Raw genomic sequence first — 16315 nt, forward strand, 5'->3', positions numbered from 1 at the left:
ATGCATTCCTTAGGAAGGTTATGAATATCTGGGAGGTTTATACATGGGTCAGGAAGATAACCTACTGTTTCTTTTCAGTAGAGGTTCATTTATTACTTCTGTGCTTGTTGGTCGACAGACTTCTATGTGTTGTACTGATGTATCATTGTAAGTAATTCTGTTTGTGATCTTCAGGTTCATATATGAAACTGAGCACTTCAATGGAGTCGCTGAGCTGCTAGAAATCCTCGGCAGGTCCGTACACACAAGCACGCACACTGTAGAGCATACAAATCATACTTTGTGATATATCATGGCCTCATGAATTTGATTAGAGTAGAACTGATTAGCAGTACAGTATCTGTACCTGACCAGCTGCTCTTATTTATGAGACACCTGATAACCCAGCGAATTAAGCAGCTACAAGAAATGGCGACAAAATGTAACCACGTCTGTGACTGCTCGACACAAAAGTAACTTATTTTTCATTGATCGTCAAGGCTGCCTTATTCTTATCAGGTGAAGACAACTGTGCAAAGCTCAGTGAAATGAGAGTTGAAAGATGAGCAAGGGAGGACAATAGGACAATGACTAACAGGGAGTGGGGGTTAAAGACGTAAATGAGAAATGACTGAAGTCTGCTTAGTTTCCTGCTTTGTCTTTGAGGTCAGAGAAATATGAGGAAGGATGGAAATTAAAAGGGGAGCAAGGAAGGAAGCCACTCTGATGCTCTCTGCCTGAGCACATAGAGGAAAGTGAAGAAAGTTGAAAATGGGGCTGGATTCAAAGATGTTTAGAGAGACTGGAGAAGCTTTTCTGAGTTTTAGTTTTTTCCCAGCATAAAGAGGTTCATGTAAAGCTTTTCTTCTGACCCATCACTGCCATTTCCCCTGTTAGCAATCACAAGGTGAGATAAAAAAATGAATGAGGACTTTTGAGGTTTTAGAATTGTGGGCTAGCTGAAAAAGGTAGAGGCAGGGATGGAGGGATGAGAGCTGGAGGGAGGATGAGTGAGTGAAGAGTCTGTGACTCAAAAGTGGAGGGAGGAGAGAGAGATTTGTATTCATGCTGGTGGTAACCGAGGTATTTATAGCTCCTCCCACACACGGAGAGAGGGGAAGAGAGATGAGCAAAGGAGGATGCATTGTACAGAGAGAGAATGAGAGAGGAAGAAGACAGAGGTGTTGAGGGAGGGAGGAAGACGGATTAGGTTATTAAAGGAACATTCTATTAAACAGAGATACTCTTACAAAATGAAAGCTGACTGATAAAACTGACCAACAGCTCTGAATGCTGCAAGCTAAGCATCATACTTTCCAAGTTTAGTTCCCACTTTTTAGTTTCTCATACTCTATATCGGTCAGAAGAGTAGTGAACAGAGCAGACCGCCTGTTTGTCTGGTCACCTAATGGACACAGTACCAGAATAGATTCCCATCACACAGGTGGATGCAGAAGCACACATGTGACTAAAGAGTTCTGAAGTAATATACAGTGTTGTCAGGTAAATAAATGTTAATTATTCTGCTTCCGCTAAGCTAAAGTACCAACCTCACCATATAGAGTTACATTTTTAGTCCAAATGATTGCTATAATGGGCTCACAGTGCTATGTAAGGATGCAAAATAATAATGCGTGTTCTTGTGGAGCCCCTAGGAGATCAAGGTTTTTTTTGTTTGTTTTCTTTTTATGTTTGACTGTCCAAGAGTTGATTTTGATCTTGTATCAAGAGAAAATGCCAAATATTCACTTGATCCTTTTTAAAAACTGATGTTCTTAGTTGACAGTTTTAATCAAACTAACAATCTCACAATCATGTTGTTTTTAAAGACTGTGTAACAGCAGTGAAAGGCATCCCCTTGTTTTTGCCAGGAAGAAAACAAATGTGATTTTTACAAAATGCTATAACATTTATATACTCTCCCGCAGCATCATAAATGGCTTCGCTCTGCCTCTGAAGGCCGAACATAAGCAGTTCCTGGTTCGGGTCCTCATTCCGCTGCACACGGCAAAGTCCCTTTCCATCTTTCATGCACAGGTGAGTGACATGATCTCGTGCACACTAACGTTCATATTTCTTTTGTTTATGTATCAGACTGTTATTGAAAGGCTTGATACCTGTCGACATCCAACACTCATGACAGTTTTACAATAATTTACTTACTTTTATAACCCGTCAACCTTTTTCCTGGTTTCCCATGATTCAAAGCTGGTTTTTCTTTCTATTTGGGCTGTGTATTTATCTTTGTATTGGTGCTGTGGTCACTGTAAAAGATGGGTTTAGCACAAATGTCCACACATCAGAGGTGGCCACACATTGTGGATGTTTTAGGAAGTCATCAGCACTTCTCATGGACTGAGTAGATGACATGAAGCAATAGGTGTTTAGCTACATTTACATTGTTTATTACCTTGTGTTTTCTGAAGGTGTTGATGGTGAAGAATTGCGGAATTACAAAAACACGGAAGCATATCATGATCTTCATTGGTACAAAATAGGTGAAATACTATTAAAAAAACAAAAAAAAAAAAGCAGTGACTTCATCCTATATTTCTGGAGGCAGAGCATCAGCCAAGCCAAACATATGGCATGGGTATTAGAACAAAAAATATATTTACAAAAACACAAATTAAATATGCTTTTGGGATATATACTTACTTTCTCATACTTGTGTTTTAACAGCAGTAAGTATGGACAGTGATGGAAGTGCTCACACTGTAATAATACTCCATTACAATTAAAAGTCCTCGATTTAAAATGTTATTAAAGTAGAAGTATGCAAACATAATCAGGAAAAGTTGATTGAAATAGGGGTCATTTTTAACTGTGTTGTACAAGACTGCAGCTAATGATTAGTTTCATTGTGGATCAATATTCTTTGGTGTGATTGTTATGTAAAATCAAGCTTTATGAACATAGAATGAAATGGTATGAAATGTGTTTGCTACGGCAGACTTTGCTTCATATACAAAGTACAAAACATTCACAAACCAGTACATTACAGTGACAAATGGAATGAAAAACCTGGATAAAGGAGTAGTCTCTTCCAGGATGACAGTGCCCCCATCCATAGGGCACGAATGGTCACTGAATGGTTTGAGTATGAAAATGATGTGAAGTGAGAATGCAATACCATAGTACAGCAAAGCATCTGTGGCACTTTGAAGCATGAAGTACTCATTGTCATCACACTGAGTCATCTTATCCTGCATAGCTTTTCTGCCGGCTGCCTTGCTGTAGTTGTGATCCCGTTATGCAGGGTCCTCCCACTGAACTGAGCGGCCGTGAAGTGTGCAGCATTTGAGAGGCCAGCTTGATCTGAGACGGTCAAAGGGAAGTCGACTAGACAGTCTGACAAACACGCACAGGTGCAGCCAGAGTTTCAGTGTGTGCCTAGAATAGTTAGCATGTCTTATCACTACAGTTTGTGAGACTTGCACTGAATATTAGATTACCTACATCTATGATTACGTTCGCTCTCAAACTGCATAAAATAGTTTTTACAATGACAATGTGATTTGAGGAAAAACCTTTAATTACATGAGGCTCTTTCTGAAATATTCTAAATGTTTTCAATGCAGCCAAAAATTATACACACACAGGGAATAAACATAGATTAATGTTACTGTTGTTGTTAAGTAAATAAATCTCCTAGAAAAGCAATGCCAACATATGATTTTCTGTGTAAAACGGGATAACTGTTGAATTCAGGAGGTCTGGATTAATGTTGCGGTTGGATATAGCCATGCTAGTCACTGTTCAGGGTGCCGCTCTGTGAGCTCCTTATCAACAAAGTGAAAAGGGCAAACATATACTTTAAAACATACATTTTAATCTCGGAGCCACACTAGTTTCCTGGCATGGAGCGCAAGGCCTTGTTGAAATTTTTGATGTTCTTGACAAAATGGTTCTGAAAATGGCTTGAACTGTTGTGGCTGCCAGTGATGGCACAAGTTTTAAATGAGCTCATTTTAAAAACAATCAGTAATGCACATAGTGTGACATTGTTTTTGATTTGCAATATACTTTGAGTGTTCTTCATTGCACACATAAAGTGCTTTACACCATTTCCCATTCACACACAAACTGATAGCATCAGGAGCAACTTGGGGTTCAGTGTTTTGCTGAAGAACATTTTGCCGTGTAGACTGGAGAAGCCAGGATTTGAACCACCAACCCTTCAGTTAGGAGACGACCTGCTCTACCTCCTGAACCACAGCTGTGTGTTTGTATTGTTTTTAAAGGACAACACAGACAGTGATGTTTGATTGTTGGTGCCGTTGTTGTGGGAATATTTTACGTCTTTGTCAAAGTGTAAATTCCCCTGAAACCGCTGTTATATTTAGATATGTCCATATCATCTGGCTTGAATATAACACGCATGTGTAAAGCTAAAACCTAAGAATCTAGTGAACAACTCTTAAAATAAAGCTGTAAGTACACCTCAGTACTTAGTGATTTCAACAATGTGTCAGATGTACCGCTAGGGGGCAGAGTTGAGTCACAGATGAAACTGCAGAGACATGCGCTCACCTTTGAACTACACAGTGTGTGTATGTGTGTGTGTGTTGGGTTTCTTTGGTTTGCATGTATTCATGTATAGGTATGTGTGTTTGCGTTATCATAATATTTAATGACACTGTTGGCAGCCAGTCTATTGTATATGTGTGAATTTTATTTGTGCCACACATTATTTGATTATGCAGTGGGTACAGTTTGTTCTCATCAAACCGGACTGGTGTGTGTGTGTGTGTGTGTGTGTGTGTGTGTGTGTGTGTGTGTTTTCTGGGCCTCGGCATCAACATGCCCTACATTTCTCCTCCCTGTCTCTCTCCCTGTGGCTCACACACATACATTATTCACACACTCAAACATTGTTTGCCAGGGTCACAGAGGAAGCATTGCTAATGGACAGCAGGTTTGCGCTCAGTAGGTGTGTGCGACATTGTAGAAGTGACCCAGTTCTGGATCTAAATATCAGAATATAATATTACAATGGCACCTTTTTATTCATCTTCAAGGTTTATCACCACTGTGAAATAAATTTAAATCATGCTTCTGGAGTCTGTGAGGGCTTTCTCATGTATATTTCTGCCAATTAAACTTACTTAATTGTAATAACACCTGTTTGAACTATGGCCACAACATGGTTTTAAAATAATAATGACCATAGAATTAGAAAATCAAAAAGCACTGCATCACATTTCCTAAAGTCAAGCTGGAATTAAACATGATCTATGCTAAGCAATCAGTATATACAGTATAATCTTAGTTTGTTTTGTACTTATTGGGTTGCAGAGGAAATTAAACTTTGAATTATTTTTGTCCTGCAAAATGACCCCATACATTATTGTTTTCCAGGTGGTGTATTTCTGCAGTTTCAGACAGTGTTAGTACTGTAATTTGACTGGTGCAGTATCTGTGTGGGTGAGGACTAAAAATACTGATGACAAATGAAAGGACAAACCAACATGAAGTGTTTCAGGAAGGTGTTGGGCCGCCACGTGCCACCAGAACAGCTTCAGTGCGCTTGACTCTCCAAGTCTCTGAACACTGTTCTTCTAAAAGATATTCCCTCATGTGGTGTTTTGATGATGGTGGTGGACATGCTGTCTCATATGTCGCTCCAACATCTCCCATAGGTGTTCACCTAGGTTGAGATGTGGTGACCGTGAAGGCTACAGAATATGGTTCACATCATGTTCATACTCCAACGTTTCAGTGCCCTGTGGATGGGGGTGCTGTCATCCTAGAAGAGAGTACAACTATTAGGTTTTTCTTTAAATGTGTTGCCTGTCTATAGTTTGTACCACTTTATTTCCACACAACTTCAGAGATATGATTTTTAGCTGTTGCTTTGTGATTTAACACTTTAATAAGTTTCTTTGACTCCATATGTTTGTGTTATAATTGGAATCAAACTGTGACATGCACAGTATCTTACATTATTTCAATATTCATAGGTTATTGAGGCCTGTGATATGTGCCACTGCTTAAATATATAAAGTGAGGAGAACTCAAATTTCAGTTTTATTCAAAGATTGTGAATAATCATGTCTATCTGACAAAGTAATAGAGAGAACGTTAAAAGCAAGATTGTACTTTGATGTGCCGATCATAACAAATGCACAAGCAACAGACCAACATCAGTGTGCTCTAGAATGGCTTCATCCTTAATAACAGAGCTGGCACCTTGATCAATAATGGTAAAATCTCAGCCCGCTGTCCATAATCCTTAGCCTAACCTAACAACAGCCTCCTGCCCCCACAAATCCCACCCTGACAACAGAAGCCAGCATCATATTTACCCCACACACTTTCTTTAATGCCTCACTAATGTTTTAAATAGTTTGACTGCTCTGGACCTTCATTATAATCCTCCTCATTTTCCTGCTTTTCTTTTTATTCAAGCCCGCTTGACATTTCTCTTTTCACTGGTCCCTTCTTTTTTTAGCCTCCACTCCCTCTTTTCCTCTGCTTCTTTAACCATGTTGTGATGTGAGTAAAAGAATGAGAGTAGTGATGGAGTGAGAGGAGAAGACAGAAAGGTGCACCATAAGAAGGAAAGAAGGGTTGGACAAGGATGAAAGCTGAGGAAGATGTGAAAATCAGACAGAAAGAAACGGATCTGTCCTACAAATGGAGAACAACCAGCACACAACCTTTGCTGTCTGGAGCTAGAAATATTGACAGTCAACATACTTTTATTTTATTGTGATTTGAACATTCTTATCTGGAAGTTGTACACTGGACCAGTACAGTATAAATGTGAGCAAGGCAAAAGTACAAACAAGACACAACGGAAAACAGAAGAAGGCAGAGACCAGAGGTCTAAACTCTATCTCACATTGCCCTTAAGGGGCTTCGTGTGTGTGTGTGTGTGTGTGTGTGTGTGTGTGTGTGTGTGTGTGTGTGACATCACCCCTTTCCGAAGTAAACACACGCACACACAGTCTTCGTTGCTACGGTGCCCACTTGCCAAGGCAACTAGTCTGGGGTGTGGGGGAAACTGCAAAACACACACACACACACACGAATGCACACATTTGCAAAATAATAGGAAATTATTGCAGATCATACTGTAGAGGAGGAGACGAGCTGATAAAGAAGTAGATATGTACGCACATTCTCTCTCACTCACTCACTCTCTTTCACACACACACACACACACACACACACACACACACACACACAACAAAGCACATTCAGCCTTGTGATATACACATCTCCCTTTGGAAAACTTGTCTTTCCGATCTTTAGCAGTTGTAATCCTGAGGGATAAGTGCTAAGATTCCTCTTGTCTCCTTGACAGGTTCAGGGAACGGTTGTGTGTTTGTGTGTGTGTGTGTGTGGGTGTGCCTTTGTATTACTTAAATCATGAGGACCGAAACCTGTTAACACACTCACACCGTGGGGACCAGAAGCTAGTCCCCACAATGAAATCACTGAATTTTAGGGGGGCAACTTGGTTTAGGGTTAGGTTAAGTGTTAGGGTTAGGTGTTAGGCAAGTAGTGGTTATGGTTAAGGTTAGGATAAGTCTACAAGAAATGAATGTAAGTCAATGTAAAGTCCCCAAGGGTTAGGGTTAGGGTTAACCCAATTAATGAAAACACTGTGTGTGTGTTCTAACTATCTGTCCTCTGTCCTTACAGCTGGCCTACTGTGTGGTGCAGTTCATGGAGAAAGATGCTACCGTCACTGAATATGTAAGGACAGTTTTATAAGCTGAATATAGGTATTTAAAGAATGATTCTGGTTTATTCAGTATTATCTACCATACAAATTGCTGAGATCTAGGAACATGGTAAAAATTGCTAGACACGTTTCTTAAAAGTTTTAAAGCTGCACTAAGCTTTACTATTTTATATGAACAAAGTACGGCATAATCATGTTGATGTGAAAGATGTTGCTCTGAGAATCACCACCTAAATCCCTCTGCAGAGCAATTTAGCATCGTTCAGCTCATATTTTGGTTTCGGTGGTCACAACTTCTTAATTTTGGGACCTACTCCCTGGTTGAAGTTCAACCAGGGAGTGAAATCAGTTTTAATGTTCAGTGAGGGATTATTACAAACATTTCAGATCTCAGCATTTACTTTAGCAAGTACAGCGTTATCATGACTGATAGAAATGGTGGACAGAACTATTAACATAAGCCTCAAGAAATAAACTAAAATTGTCAGAACATTTGCCATAACCTACTTTTTTCATTCATCAACATAATACAGTAAAAAATAAGATGCAGTACAAAGTTAACAGCATTTATTGATGCACTAGCCAGAGTATGAATATGAGTTAATGGAGATGGTACAGATGGATGCGGGCCAGCCACCCTGCTGAGCTAATGGATGCCGTGTTTATTTATATGAATGTGTTTCCTATTTTCTCTGCAGATCATCAGAGGGCTGCTCAAGTACTGGCCAAAAACCTGTACGCAGAAAGAGGTGAGACTGCTGGTGAATAAAAAGAGTTTGTGTTGCTTTTATTAGTCAACAACCAAAATCAGCTTAAGTATTTTCTTCAGTGATAAGATTCTTTCATTCCTTAATTGTTTGTTAGAAATCTTCCTCAGCAGTTGTTGCTTAGAGCATGTTAACATGTTTCATTTCGCTCTCAAAGCCTTGTGCTTCTCTGTTCTTCATGTAATAAAAAACGTGTGTCTGTCTATTCAGGTGATGTTCCTGGGGGAGATCGAAGAGATCCTGGATGTGATTGAGCCATCTCAGTTTATCCGCATTCAGGAGCCGCTCTTCAAGCTGATTGCAGCCTGTATCTCCAGCCCTCACTTCCAGGTAGAATAATGGAAAAGAAAATAGGCACACAAATTGGCCCTTGCACCCAAACTAGCAAACTGTTTTGGGAGTAGAGATCGAAATACATGTGATTACTGTAATCTGATTGTGGAAAAAACAGAAACATTAGATATTTGGATAAGAGACAAACTGAAGTCTGATAAAATGAAAGCCAAATCTTGTGTGTGTGTTTTTTAGGTAGCGGAGAGAGCTCTTTACTTCTGGAACAATGAATACATCCTCAGTCTGATAGAGGAGAACTGTCAAGTCATCCTGCCCCTGGTATTCACCACCCTCTACAGAGTCTCCAAGGAGCACTGGAACCAGTCAGTGACACATGAGCACACACTAATGAACATAGTTTTTAACTCCATACAGATTGCAGTGTTGGGATTTTTACTTCTAGTCTATTTGGGCGTAACCTTGAAGCCCCTCACTGTTTGGATGGAAAATGCCTACATTTAAACATGCTCCCAGTTCATCTTCTGTCCCCTCAGAGGGAGAGAAAGTGTTTTAATGGGAGCTGCAATTGGAATAAAAGGTACAGCAACAAACTGTGAAGGCCTGTTAAAGAATTTAGTGAGTCAGTAATGTGGCCTGTTGATCAACAGGCAGCATCCAAAAAAAGTCATCTCACAGCTACAGAGTGTTCAAAGCAGAACTGAACCTGTGCAGTTTGGTCCCTTTGCAACATGCGCCTATTCTGGGGGACAATGAATAAACATTTTTACTCACAGACAATAAAATCATCCACATGCCCTCTAGGTCATTCATTCTTGGGACTCAAGTTAATACTCGGCAAAGGATGACGTATTTAGACCCTTTACAATGCAGAAATACTCCATTCCAGTGTGTGTGAATGTCCCTACCAAAGTATCTGATCACATGTTTTGTATGTGAAACCTGAAAAGTAACATGTAACTAAAGCTTTTGAGTAAATGTAGTGTAGTAATAAATACGGTACATTGTTCCATCCATTATCTGTACCACTTATCCTGGTGGCGGGCACTGGAGCAAATTCCAGCTGATACTGGGCGAGAGGCGGGGTACACCCTGGACAGGCCACTATCTTATCATAGGGCTGACATGTAGATAAATAACCACACACAGTCGCCAGTCAACCTAAGCTACATGTCCTTGGACTGTGGGTGGAAGCCGGAGCACCCGGAGAGAACCCGCACAGGGAGAAAGGCCCTGAGTCGGCCCAGGCTCGAACCCAGAACCTTCTTGCTGTGAGACGACAGCACTAACCACTGCACTGCTATGCCACCTATACAGTAGATTATTTCCTTTTCAAAAGAAAGTATGGTATAAACTGGAAATAACCTTTTATGGACACATGAATAACTCAAGTATTATTATTTAGGCAGCACATTCAGTTGCCAATTGGTCAGTCTCCCTAAAAAGCATGGACTTTTCCTTTCACCTCTGTCTCCTGACCCACAGTCCCATGGGACAGACAATCAGCCAGATTAATTCTATTCTATTTACATCCCTTCAGGACCATCGTGTCTCTGATCTATAACGTGCTGAAGACCTTCATGGAGATGAACAGCAAGCTGTTTGATGACCTCACTGCCTCCTACAAAGTAGAGAAACAGAAGTGAGTATGACTCACTCTCTTTGTGCCTGTGTGTATTTGTGTCACTGGATACAGCAGTGACAACAAGAGGAAGAAATAGAAAGCTCTTGAGTCATGCTCTAAATGGTTTTTGTTCCATTTTCTATCACATTTATATTTCACATTGTTTTTATGTATCACTTAGGTCATTGTTATCACATCATGATTCCACTTATTCATTACCCTGTTTCGAACTCAAGATAGTGGAGAGCATTATCCATCTGCTCAGTATTTCTGTGCAGGATCTTTGGTGACAGTGTGCGTTTCCTGATTTGTCGGTGAAAGCACAGGTTTTGGTCTCTCTACAGCAGTGGTATGGTGGCATGCACACTCAGGTATACAACACATACCCACCTCTGGGCAGGCGGATACCTAAAAATACCCACATAAATTTATCACTGTCCATCTGGTATAATGCAGCTGCAGGCACTCAATGTCTTTCATGTAATCGGTGGTGTTTTCTGTGCTCCAGAGACTCTTGTTCCCTGATTTCACCGAGCCTATGGAGAAGTTCTGACTTAAGAACAACCAGTGTATCTTACATTGTAGTTTTATAACCTGCAAGCTTCATGGGGAGACATGAAACAGTATGGACTAGTATAGTAACAACTAATTAGGCACATACAATTGCAAATAATAAAGGATAATATGAAGGCAGTCATGAGTGAAGAGGAGAAATGTCTAGACAATGTCATCTCTTTGACAGTGTAAAGTTATTTGGCCCCCGTGGCACTGTGGGGTGGGGTGTTGATCAGTGGTAGATGAAGTATTTACATCCTGAAAGTAACACTACTAGGACAAATTGGGCATGAAAAGTGTGACCACCAATGTTTCAGATAAGAGAATGCTGCTTTTTTTTCAGGATTTCGAAACCTAATTCATGTACTCGGTGATTTTAATCATTCAAAATGGGCTGGATGGTTAAGAACACATTTTCCTGTAGTGTGATAAACTCAGAACATATTTATAACTGTTTTGCATGAACTATAAATAAATGTTTATCACTGGCTAAATGTATTAAATCACTGGGAGTACCATTAGCTTGTTCATTGGGTTCCCTCTCTCCTTTCAGTCCTTTTGTCTTCCTTTCTTCTTTCCTTCAACCTGACTCTCCAGGGAACTGAAGCGAGAGAGGGAGCGTGCAGAGCTCTGGCGAGGCCTGGAGGAGTATCAGGAGTGCCGGATGCAGATGCTCACAGAGGCCGCCAGGAACCAACGCAACCTCCAAGAGCGAGGCGAGAGGGGGGACCCACCAAACCCTTCTTCCCCACAGATGGCTCACTCCGACCAGCCTGAGCCCAAACCCAGTGGGGTCTCCTGTGGAGCTGGAGAGAGCACCACCTAGGTGCCGCTCCACAGAGTTTGGATAAATGAGGGGTTGGGGATGAGGAGAAGACATGAAGTTGATGGTTAAAGATGTAGACAAAGGTACAATAACAAATCCTCAGTTTTTTTTTTATCTTGTATCATCAAGAGGGTAGCTTTTTTATTTAAAAAAAAAAAAAAGCACACAAACATGGTGATCCAAGGTAAAGAATGTACCTTTTTCCTGTCAGGGTTGTGTGAAACTGGTTCACTTTTTTGCTGTACACACATTATGCTACAGATCAGAAGATAAATATTGTCCAAAAGTGTAGACTGTCATTGTGGTTTATTACACTGCCGGTCAGTATCCAAATTTGGTAGCTGGCTTGCTTCAAATCAGAGTAAGAGATGTAATCTCTTTTTTGGTGCAACACTTTCCAAGTTTAACCTGTGTCTAAACTTAACATCTAATCCACTGAGTCTGCACTTTGGCCTCATATTCATCATTTTGGTCAGAGATGCGTATTTCATGTGTGGATAGTGCAAAACATTAATAAATAAAGGAAGCAATTTCACACAAATGTCCCACAACCCATAAGGCACAGACCAGACCCACAACCTGCCTCACACAGACACACACACACACACACACACACACACACACACACACACACACACATATATGCAGGAACATATTTACAGTAAATATGAAGGCAGAACTGCGGTACAGAGCCTGTACCCAGGTCACACAAATCTTACATGCCATAAATTGACTGATTCACTAGAATATTCAATACAAACACTCGCATACAGTCACATCTCTGGTTCTGGTGCTAACTCGTTTCCCATTCTGTCGGGTTCCACCAAAGGACGAGCCTAAAGTCCCTCAAGGTTAAATAGCCACTGATGAAGATGATTATGTTGTAAAGTACAATAATGTTCCTTCTTCTTACTTGTTACTCTACTACTACTACTCTACTCTAAGTACTACTGATGATGATGATAATGTTTTTATATATATATATATACATATGTCTCTGGATATTTCTGTAGTGTGTTATGGGAGAAACATAGTGTAGCAGACACCATAAAGGGGGAGGCCGCCACATCACATGTTAACAGTATGAGGCCGTAATGTGAATGCCGAAGTTCAGTGGAATTCCCCTTTAACTGACCTTTAAAGAGGGGAGGAATGAACTGGATTGGTGGGGGCTGTTTTTCTTTTATTCTGGATGTTTGTGGTGCAGTGGGTGGACTTTAAAGGGATATTTCATAAAAAGTCAATAACATTCCGTGTTTAATATTAATGTGTGTTTTTGTTAAAGCTCCCCTGTGGAGTTTTCTTTATATTTACATTCAGTGTTACTCACCATAACACGCTTTGCACCCTTGAGACCTGACAAATGCATTGAATGAATTCTCTTACTCATAAAACATTTGCAAAGCAGATTTTTCAGATATCGAACTACTGTCTTGTTTATATTCATGTCTTCTTCACTGCCTTTGTGGGTGTATTGCTGCTTTTCTTTGCAAGTTGTTGCCCCCAGTTGTCAATCAGCAAAAAAGAGTGAAATCAGCGGTATGATGTCAGGCACATTGCCCACAAGCCCACAGTGCTACTAATAGTCAAGAACTCCACAGGGTACCTTTAATGTTTGTGTTGCAGCACACACTAAGACTTTTTCTGGGAATAATTTAAAGTTTAACGATTGTGCCTACTGTAGATCATATTTGATGAAACTGAAGCTTATAACCCCCCAGCAAACAACAAAAAATGAATCCAAGACCAGTAAGCCCCACCCAGCACAAAGGTGGCTGGAGGATAAATGAAGTGCACCACAAGTATTTCAAACCAAAAGAAAAACACAGTAATCCAGTGGCACCTCTGAACCCAGAGCGTCGGTTCCCTTAGGCTCAGCAGACCTGATGCTGCTGGATGGCGAAAGTGACGATGACAACTTTTTTTTTTTTTTGGTATTAACCAACAAAAATCAGTTTATTCTTGTCTGATCTTTATGATGGAGTGATGCGATAGAGAGGGTGAAAAAAACCTGAAAAAATATTTAGCAATATTTTCATTCTTTCAGGATAATCTGTGTGTTTTAGGGGGTGAAACAAGGAGTGTCACACTCAAATGTTTCCCCCTTCTCCCTCCAGCTGTTGTTTTTACTCCAATTGTGTCCTTGATATTTACATTGTCTTAAAGGTACTTTCTGTGTAAATTTATTTGATGGAAAATGATTTTTCTTTGTAATTATGTTGTTTATTTTCTTGGTTTTTGTATGATCTTGTTCATTTTGTGGAAAACTGATACCGATGCTATTTATTTTCTATTTGATCAGGAAATGTAAGCTTATTTGATTGAGGGTCAGGATGTGTGTGTGTGTGTGTGTGTGTGTGTGCGCGTGTGCAATGTGTGTATCCAGTGAGTGAATTGGTGAGCAGGAGATGTGTAGACAGAGCGAAAGAGAACAAGAGAAACTATTCTCTCTCTGCTTCTTTTTTTCTCTCTCTCTCTCTTTTCTCAAGGGCAGGGTTTGAGTCCGAATGTATCGTGAAACAAACTGATTGTTTTTTTGATGCTTGAGATGCAGAGCTACCTGTCGGCTGCTTCGTAACCAAACGTTCAGAAACCCTTCAGACCAGCAGTTTTTCAAAACACTCACTTCAAATCATGCCTGAGTCAACAAGGTTTTGAAATCATTTGTCTTGCAGCTCTCAGATTGGCAAGTTTAGTGAGCTGTTAAATGATGGAATGAGTGACTTGGTTTATGTTTGAGTTTGGCACACTTGGTCTAATGCTTTCAGGCTGCAGTCACGCCAAAGCTGCCATTGACATCACTGTACAAAACAGGTCGTTACTCTCAAATGCTTTGCAGTACGCTTCTTTTGCAGATCAAACATTCAGGTTGCAACTTCCAAAATGCGCACAGTCAAACTACATATATTTAAAGTTGAGGATGACAGTTCACTGTTGAGCTTGGCAACAATATTTTAACCTAAACAAAAAACTTTACACAAGGTTCTTGAACTTGTTTTTTCCACACCTTACAGTCACATGTCCTAAGTATGACGCTTCGATTGTGTGATAACAGGTGTTTGAAATGTATGACAGCTGAGTATAGTCCTGTGGATGGTGAAAGATATGGTTGAAGGCTCTGGGTAAAGCTACAAATTGGACCTAGAATAAAGACAAGACACACTGTTAGCAATAAATGTGTTAGTGGTTCCCAACCTTTTGACTTGTGACCCTTTGAAACTAATAGCTCCCTGTGTTAGATTCTTGCCTGCTCAGTTCAACCAAAGAAAGACTTTTACTTCTTAGTTTGTGTCATTGATAGGTTTTCCTGAAGCCTGAGGTGGTAAGAAATACACAGTTAACAAAATAAGCAAAGAATTGAGCAAAATGAGGAAAATTGTTTTGATAGCCTTGTAATTAACTTGTGACTTCTCAAATTTATCTTAGGCCCCCTTGTGGGGTCCCAACCCCCAGGTTGGGAACCTCTGACATATGCCTTTCTTAAGTACTACAGTGCTGTATATTCATTTTCCTCCTGTTTCTGTATATGCCAGGAACGTAGACCTAACACTCACAAATATATGTTAATCCGTGACAGCCACAGAATATGCACTAATAGATCTGCCTCATACTGTTGAACACCTCAAAACCTGCGTCTGCAGACGCCATCAGGTAAAATTAAAAAAAAATCTTCCATTTGGTTGGATTTCAAATGTTGTTTTGATTCAGGCACGTAACACTCAAAAACACAACTGAGAAAGAACTGAGAGGAGACCAAACCTGACCTAGGTGTCAGAAAAACATATTTATGTTTTTCTAGCTTATTCACAAATGCATTTGATTGTTATTGTCAATCAATCAGCTGACTTGGGGAAAACAGACACCCAGCTCCCACTATGCTAGAATTCTCACTCACTGGTATAGATCAATAATATTCTTCAATTCTACAATCCTATCGTCCATTCTAGAAATACTCCAGAACAGGAAGAGAGAGTGGTAGACCGCCATCAAACATCGGCTTCTTTTATCGTCGCCATGTTCATGTGGCTAAATTTAAACGGATGCTTTAAATCACAGGAGATGAATAGGTTTGATGAAAGCAACTGGTGAAGATACTTTTTTTTTTTAAAACAGAGGAGGAGAAAGACAGAGGAAAGACAGGACACAGAGTTAGACACGATAGAATGGCAATAAGTCAGAGCAACAGTAAGGGAATGAGAATATGTTACCGAAATCTACAACCGCATTACGTAGCAATTTCACAGAATTTCTAGATTTGCACTGTCTGCGCAATGGTCTGTGTTTGTTGTGTTGAAAAAGAGTCTTAGAGGAGATGATAAAGATGATGCAGAAGAAAAAGATGTATATTTTGGGGACCAAGACAACGGTGTTGGGGGGTGGATGGGGAGAATGTAGAGAGGCTTACTACTGTATGTACCATTACAGGGGGGTGTAGAATGGAGAAAAAAACCTATGTGCTAAAAATGAAACTTCACTTTGAGAAAACACTCTGGGAGTCTGTGTTGTTTTTGTCACCTCTGTTGCCTCTGCACTTGGATATAACTCCAGTTTCTCTCACTGATACTTGATCTACAGTA

General features: G+C 40.2%; 1 protein-coding gene across 2 annotated transcripts in view; it reads left to right on the top strand.

The window, feature by feature from the left end:
- Positions 1-11899, top strand: part of ppp2r5b (protein phosphatase 2, regulatory subunit B', beta) — a 39205-nt gene extending 27306 nt beyond the window's left edge. Inside the window, exons 6-13 of one of the 2 annotated variants that reach the window (XM_020610147.1) lie at positions 175-234; positions 1908-2016; positions 7633-7686; positions 8374-8424; positions 8653-8772; positions 8971-9098; positions 10274-10375; positions 11510-11899. In XM_020610147.1, coding sequence (XP_020465803.1) covers positions 175-234; positions 1908-2016; positions 7633-7686; positions 8374-8424; positions 8653-8772; positions 8971-9098; positions 10274-10375; positions 11510-11738 — 853 coding nt within the window. In that variant the 3' untranslated portion in view covers positions 11739-11899. Of the gene's footprint in view, positions 1-174; positions 235-1907; positions 2017-7632; positions 7687-8373; positions 8425-8652; positions 8773-8970; positions 9099-10273; positions 10376-11465 lie in introns of both variants that reach the window. The other variant, XM_020610149.1, reaches the window with a different exon arrangement.
- The last annotated feature ends 4416 nt before the right edge of the window (positions 11900-16315 follow it).

This window comes from Monopterus albus, unplaced genomic scaffold (assembly GCF_001952655.1).
Source record: "Monopterus albus unplaced genomic scaffold, M_albus_1.0 scaffold104.1, whole genome shotgun sequence".
Classification (NCBI taxonomy): domain Eukaryota; kingdom Metazoa; phylum Chordata; class Actinopteri; order Synbranchiformes; family Synbranchidae; genus Monopterus; species Monopterus albus.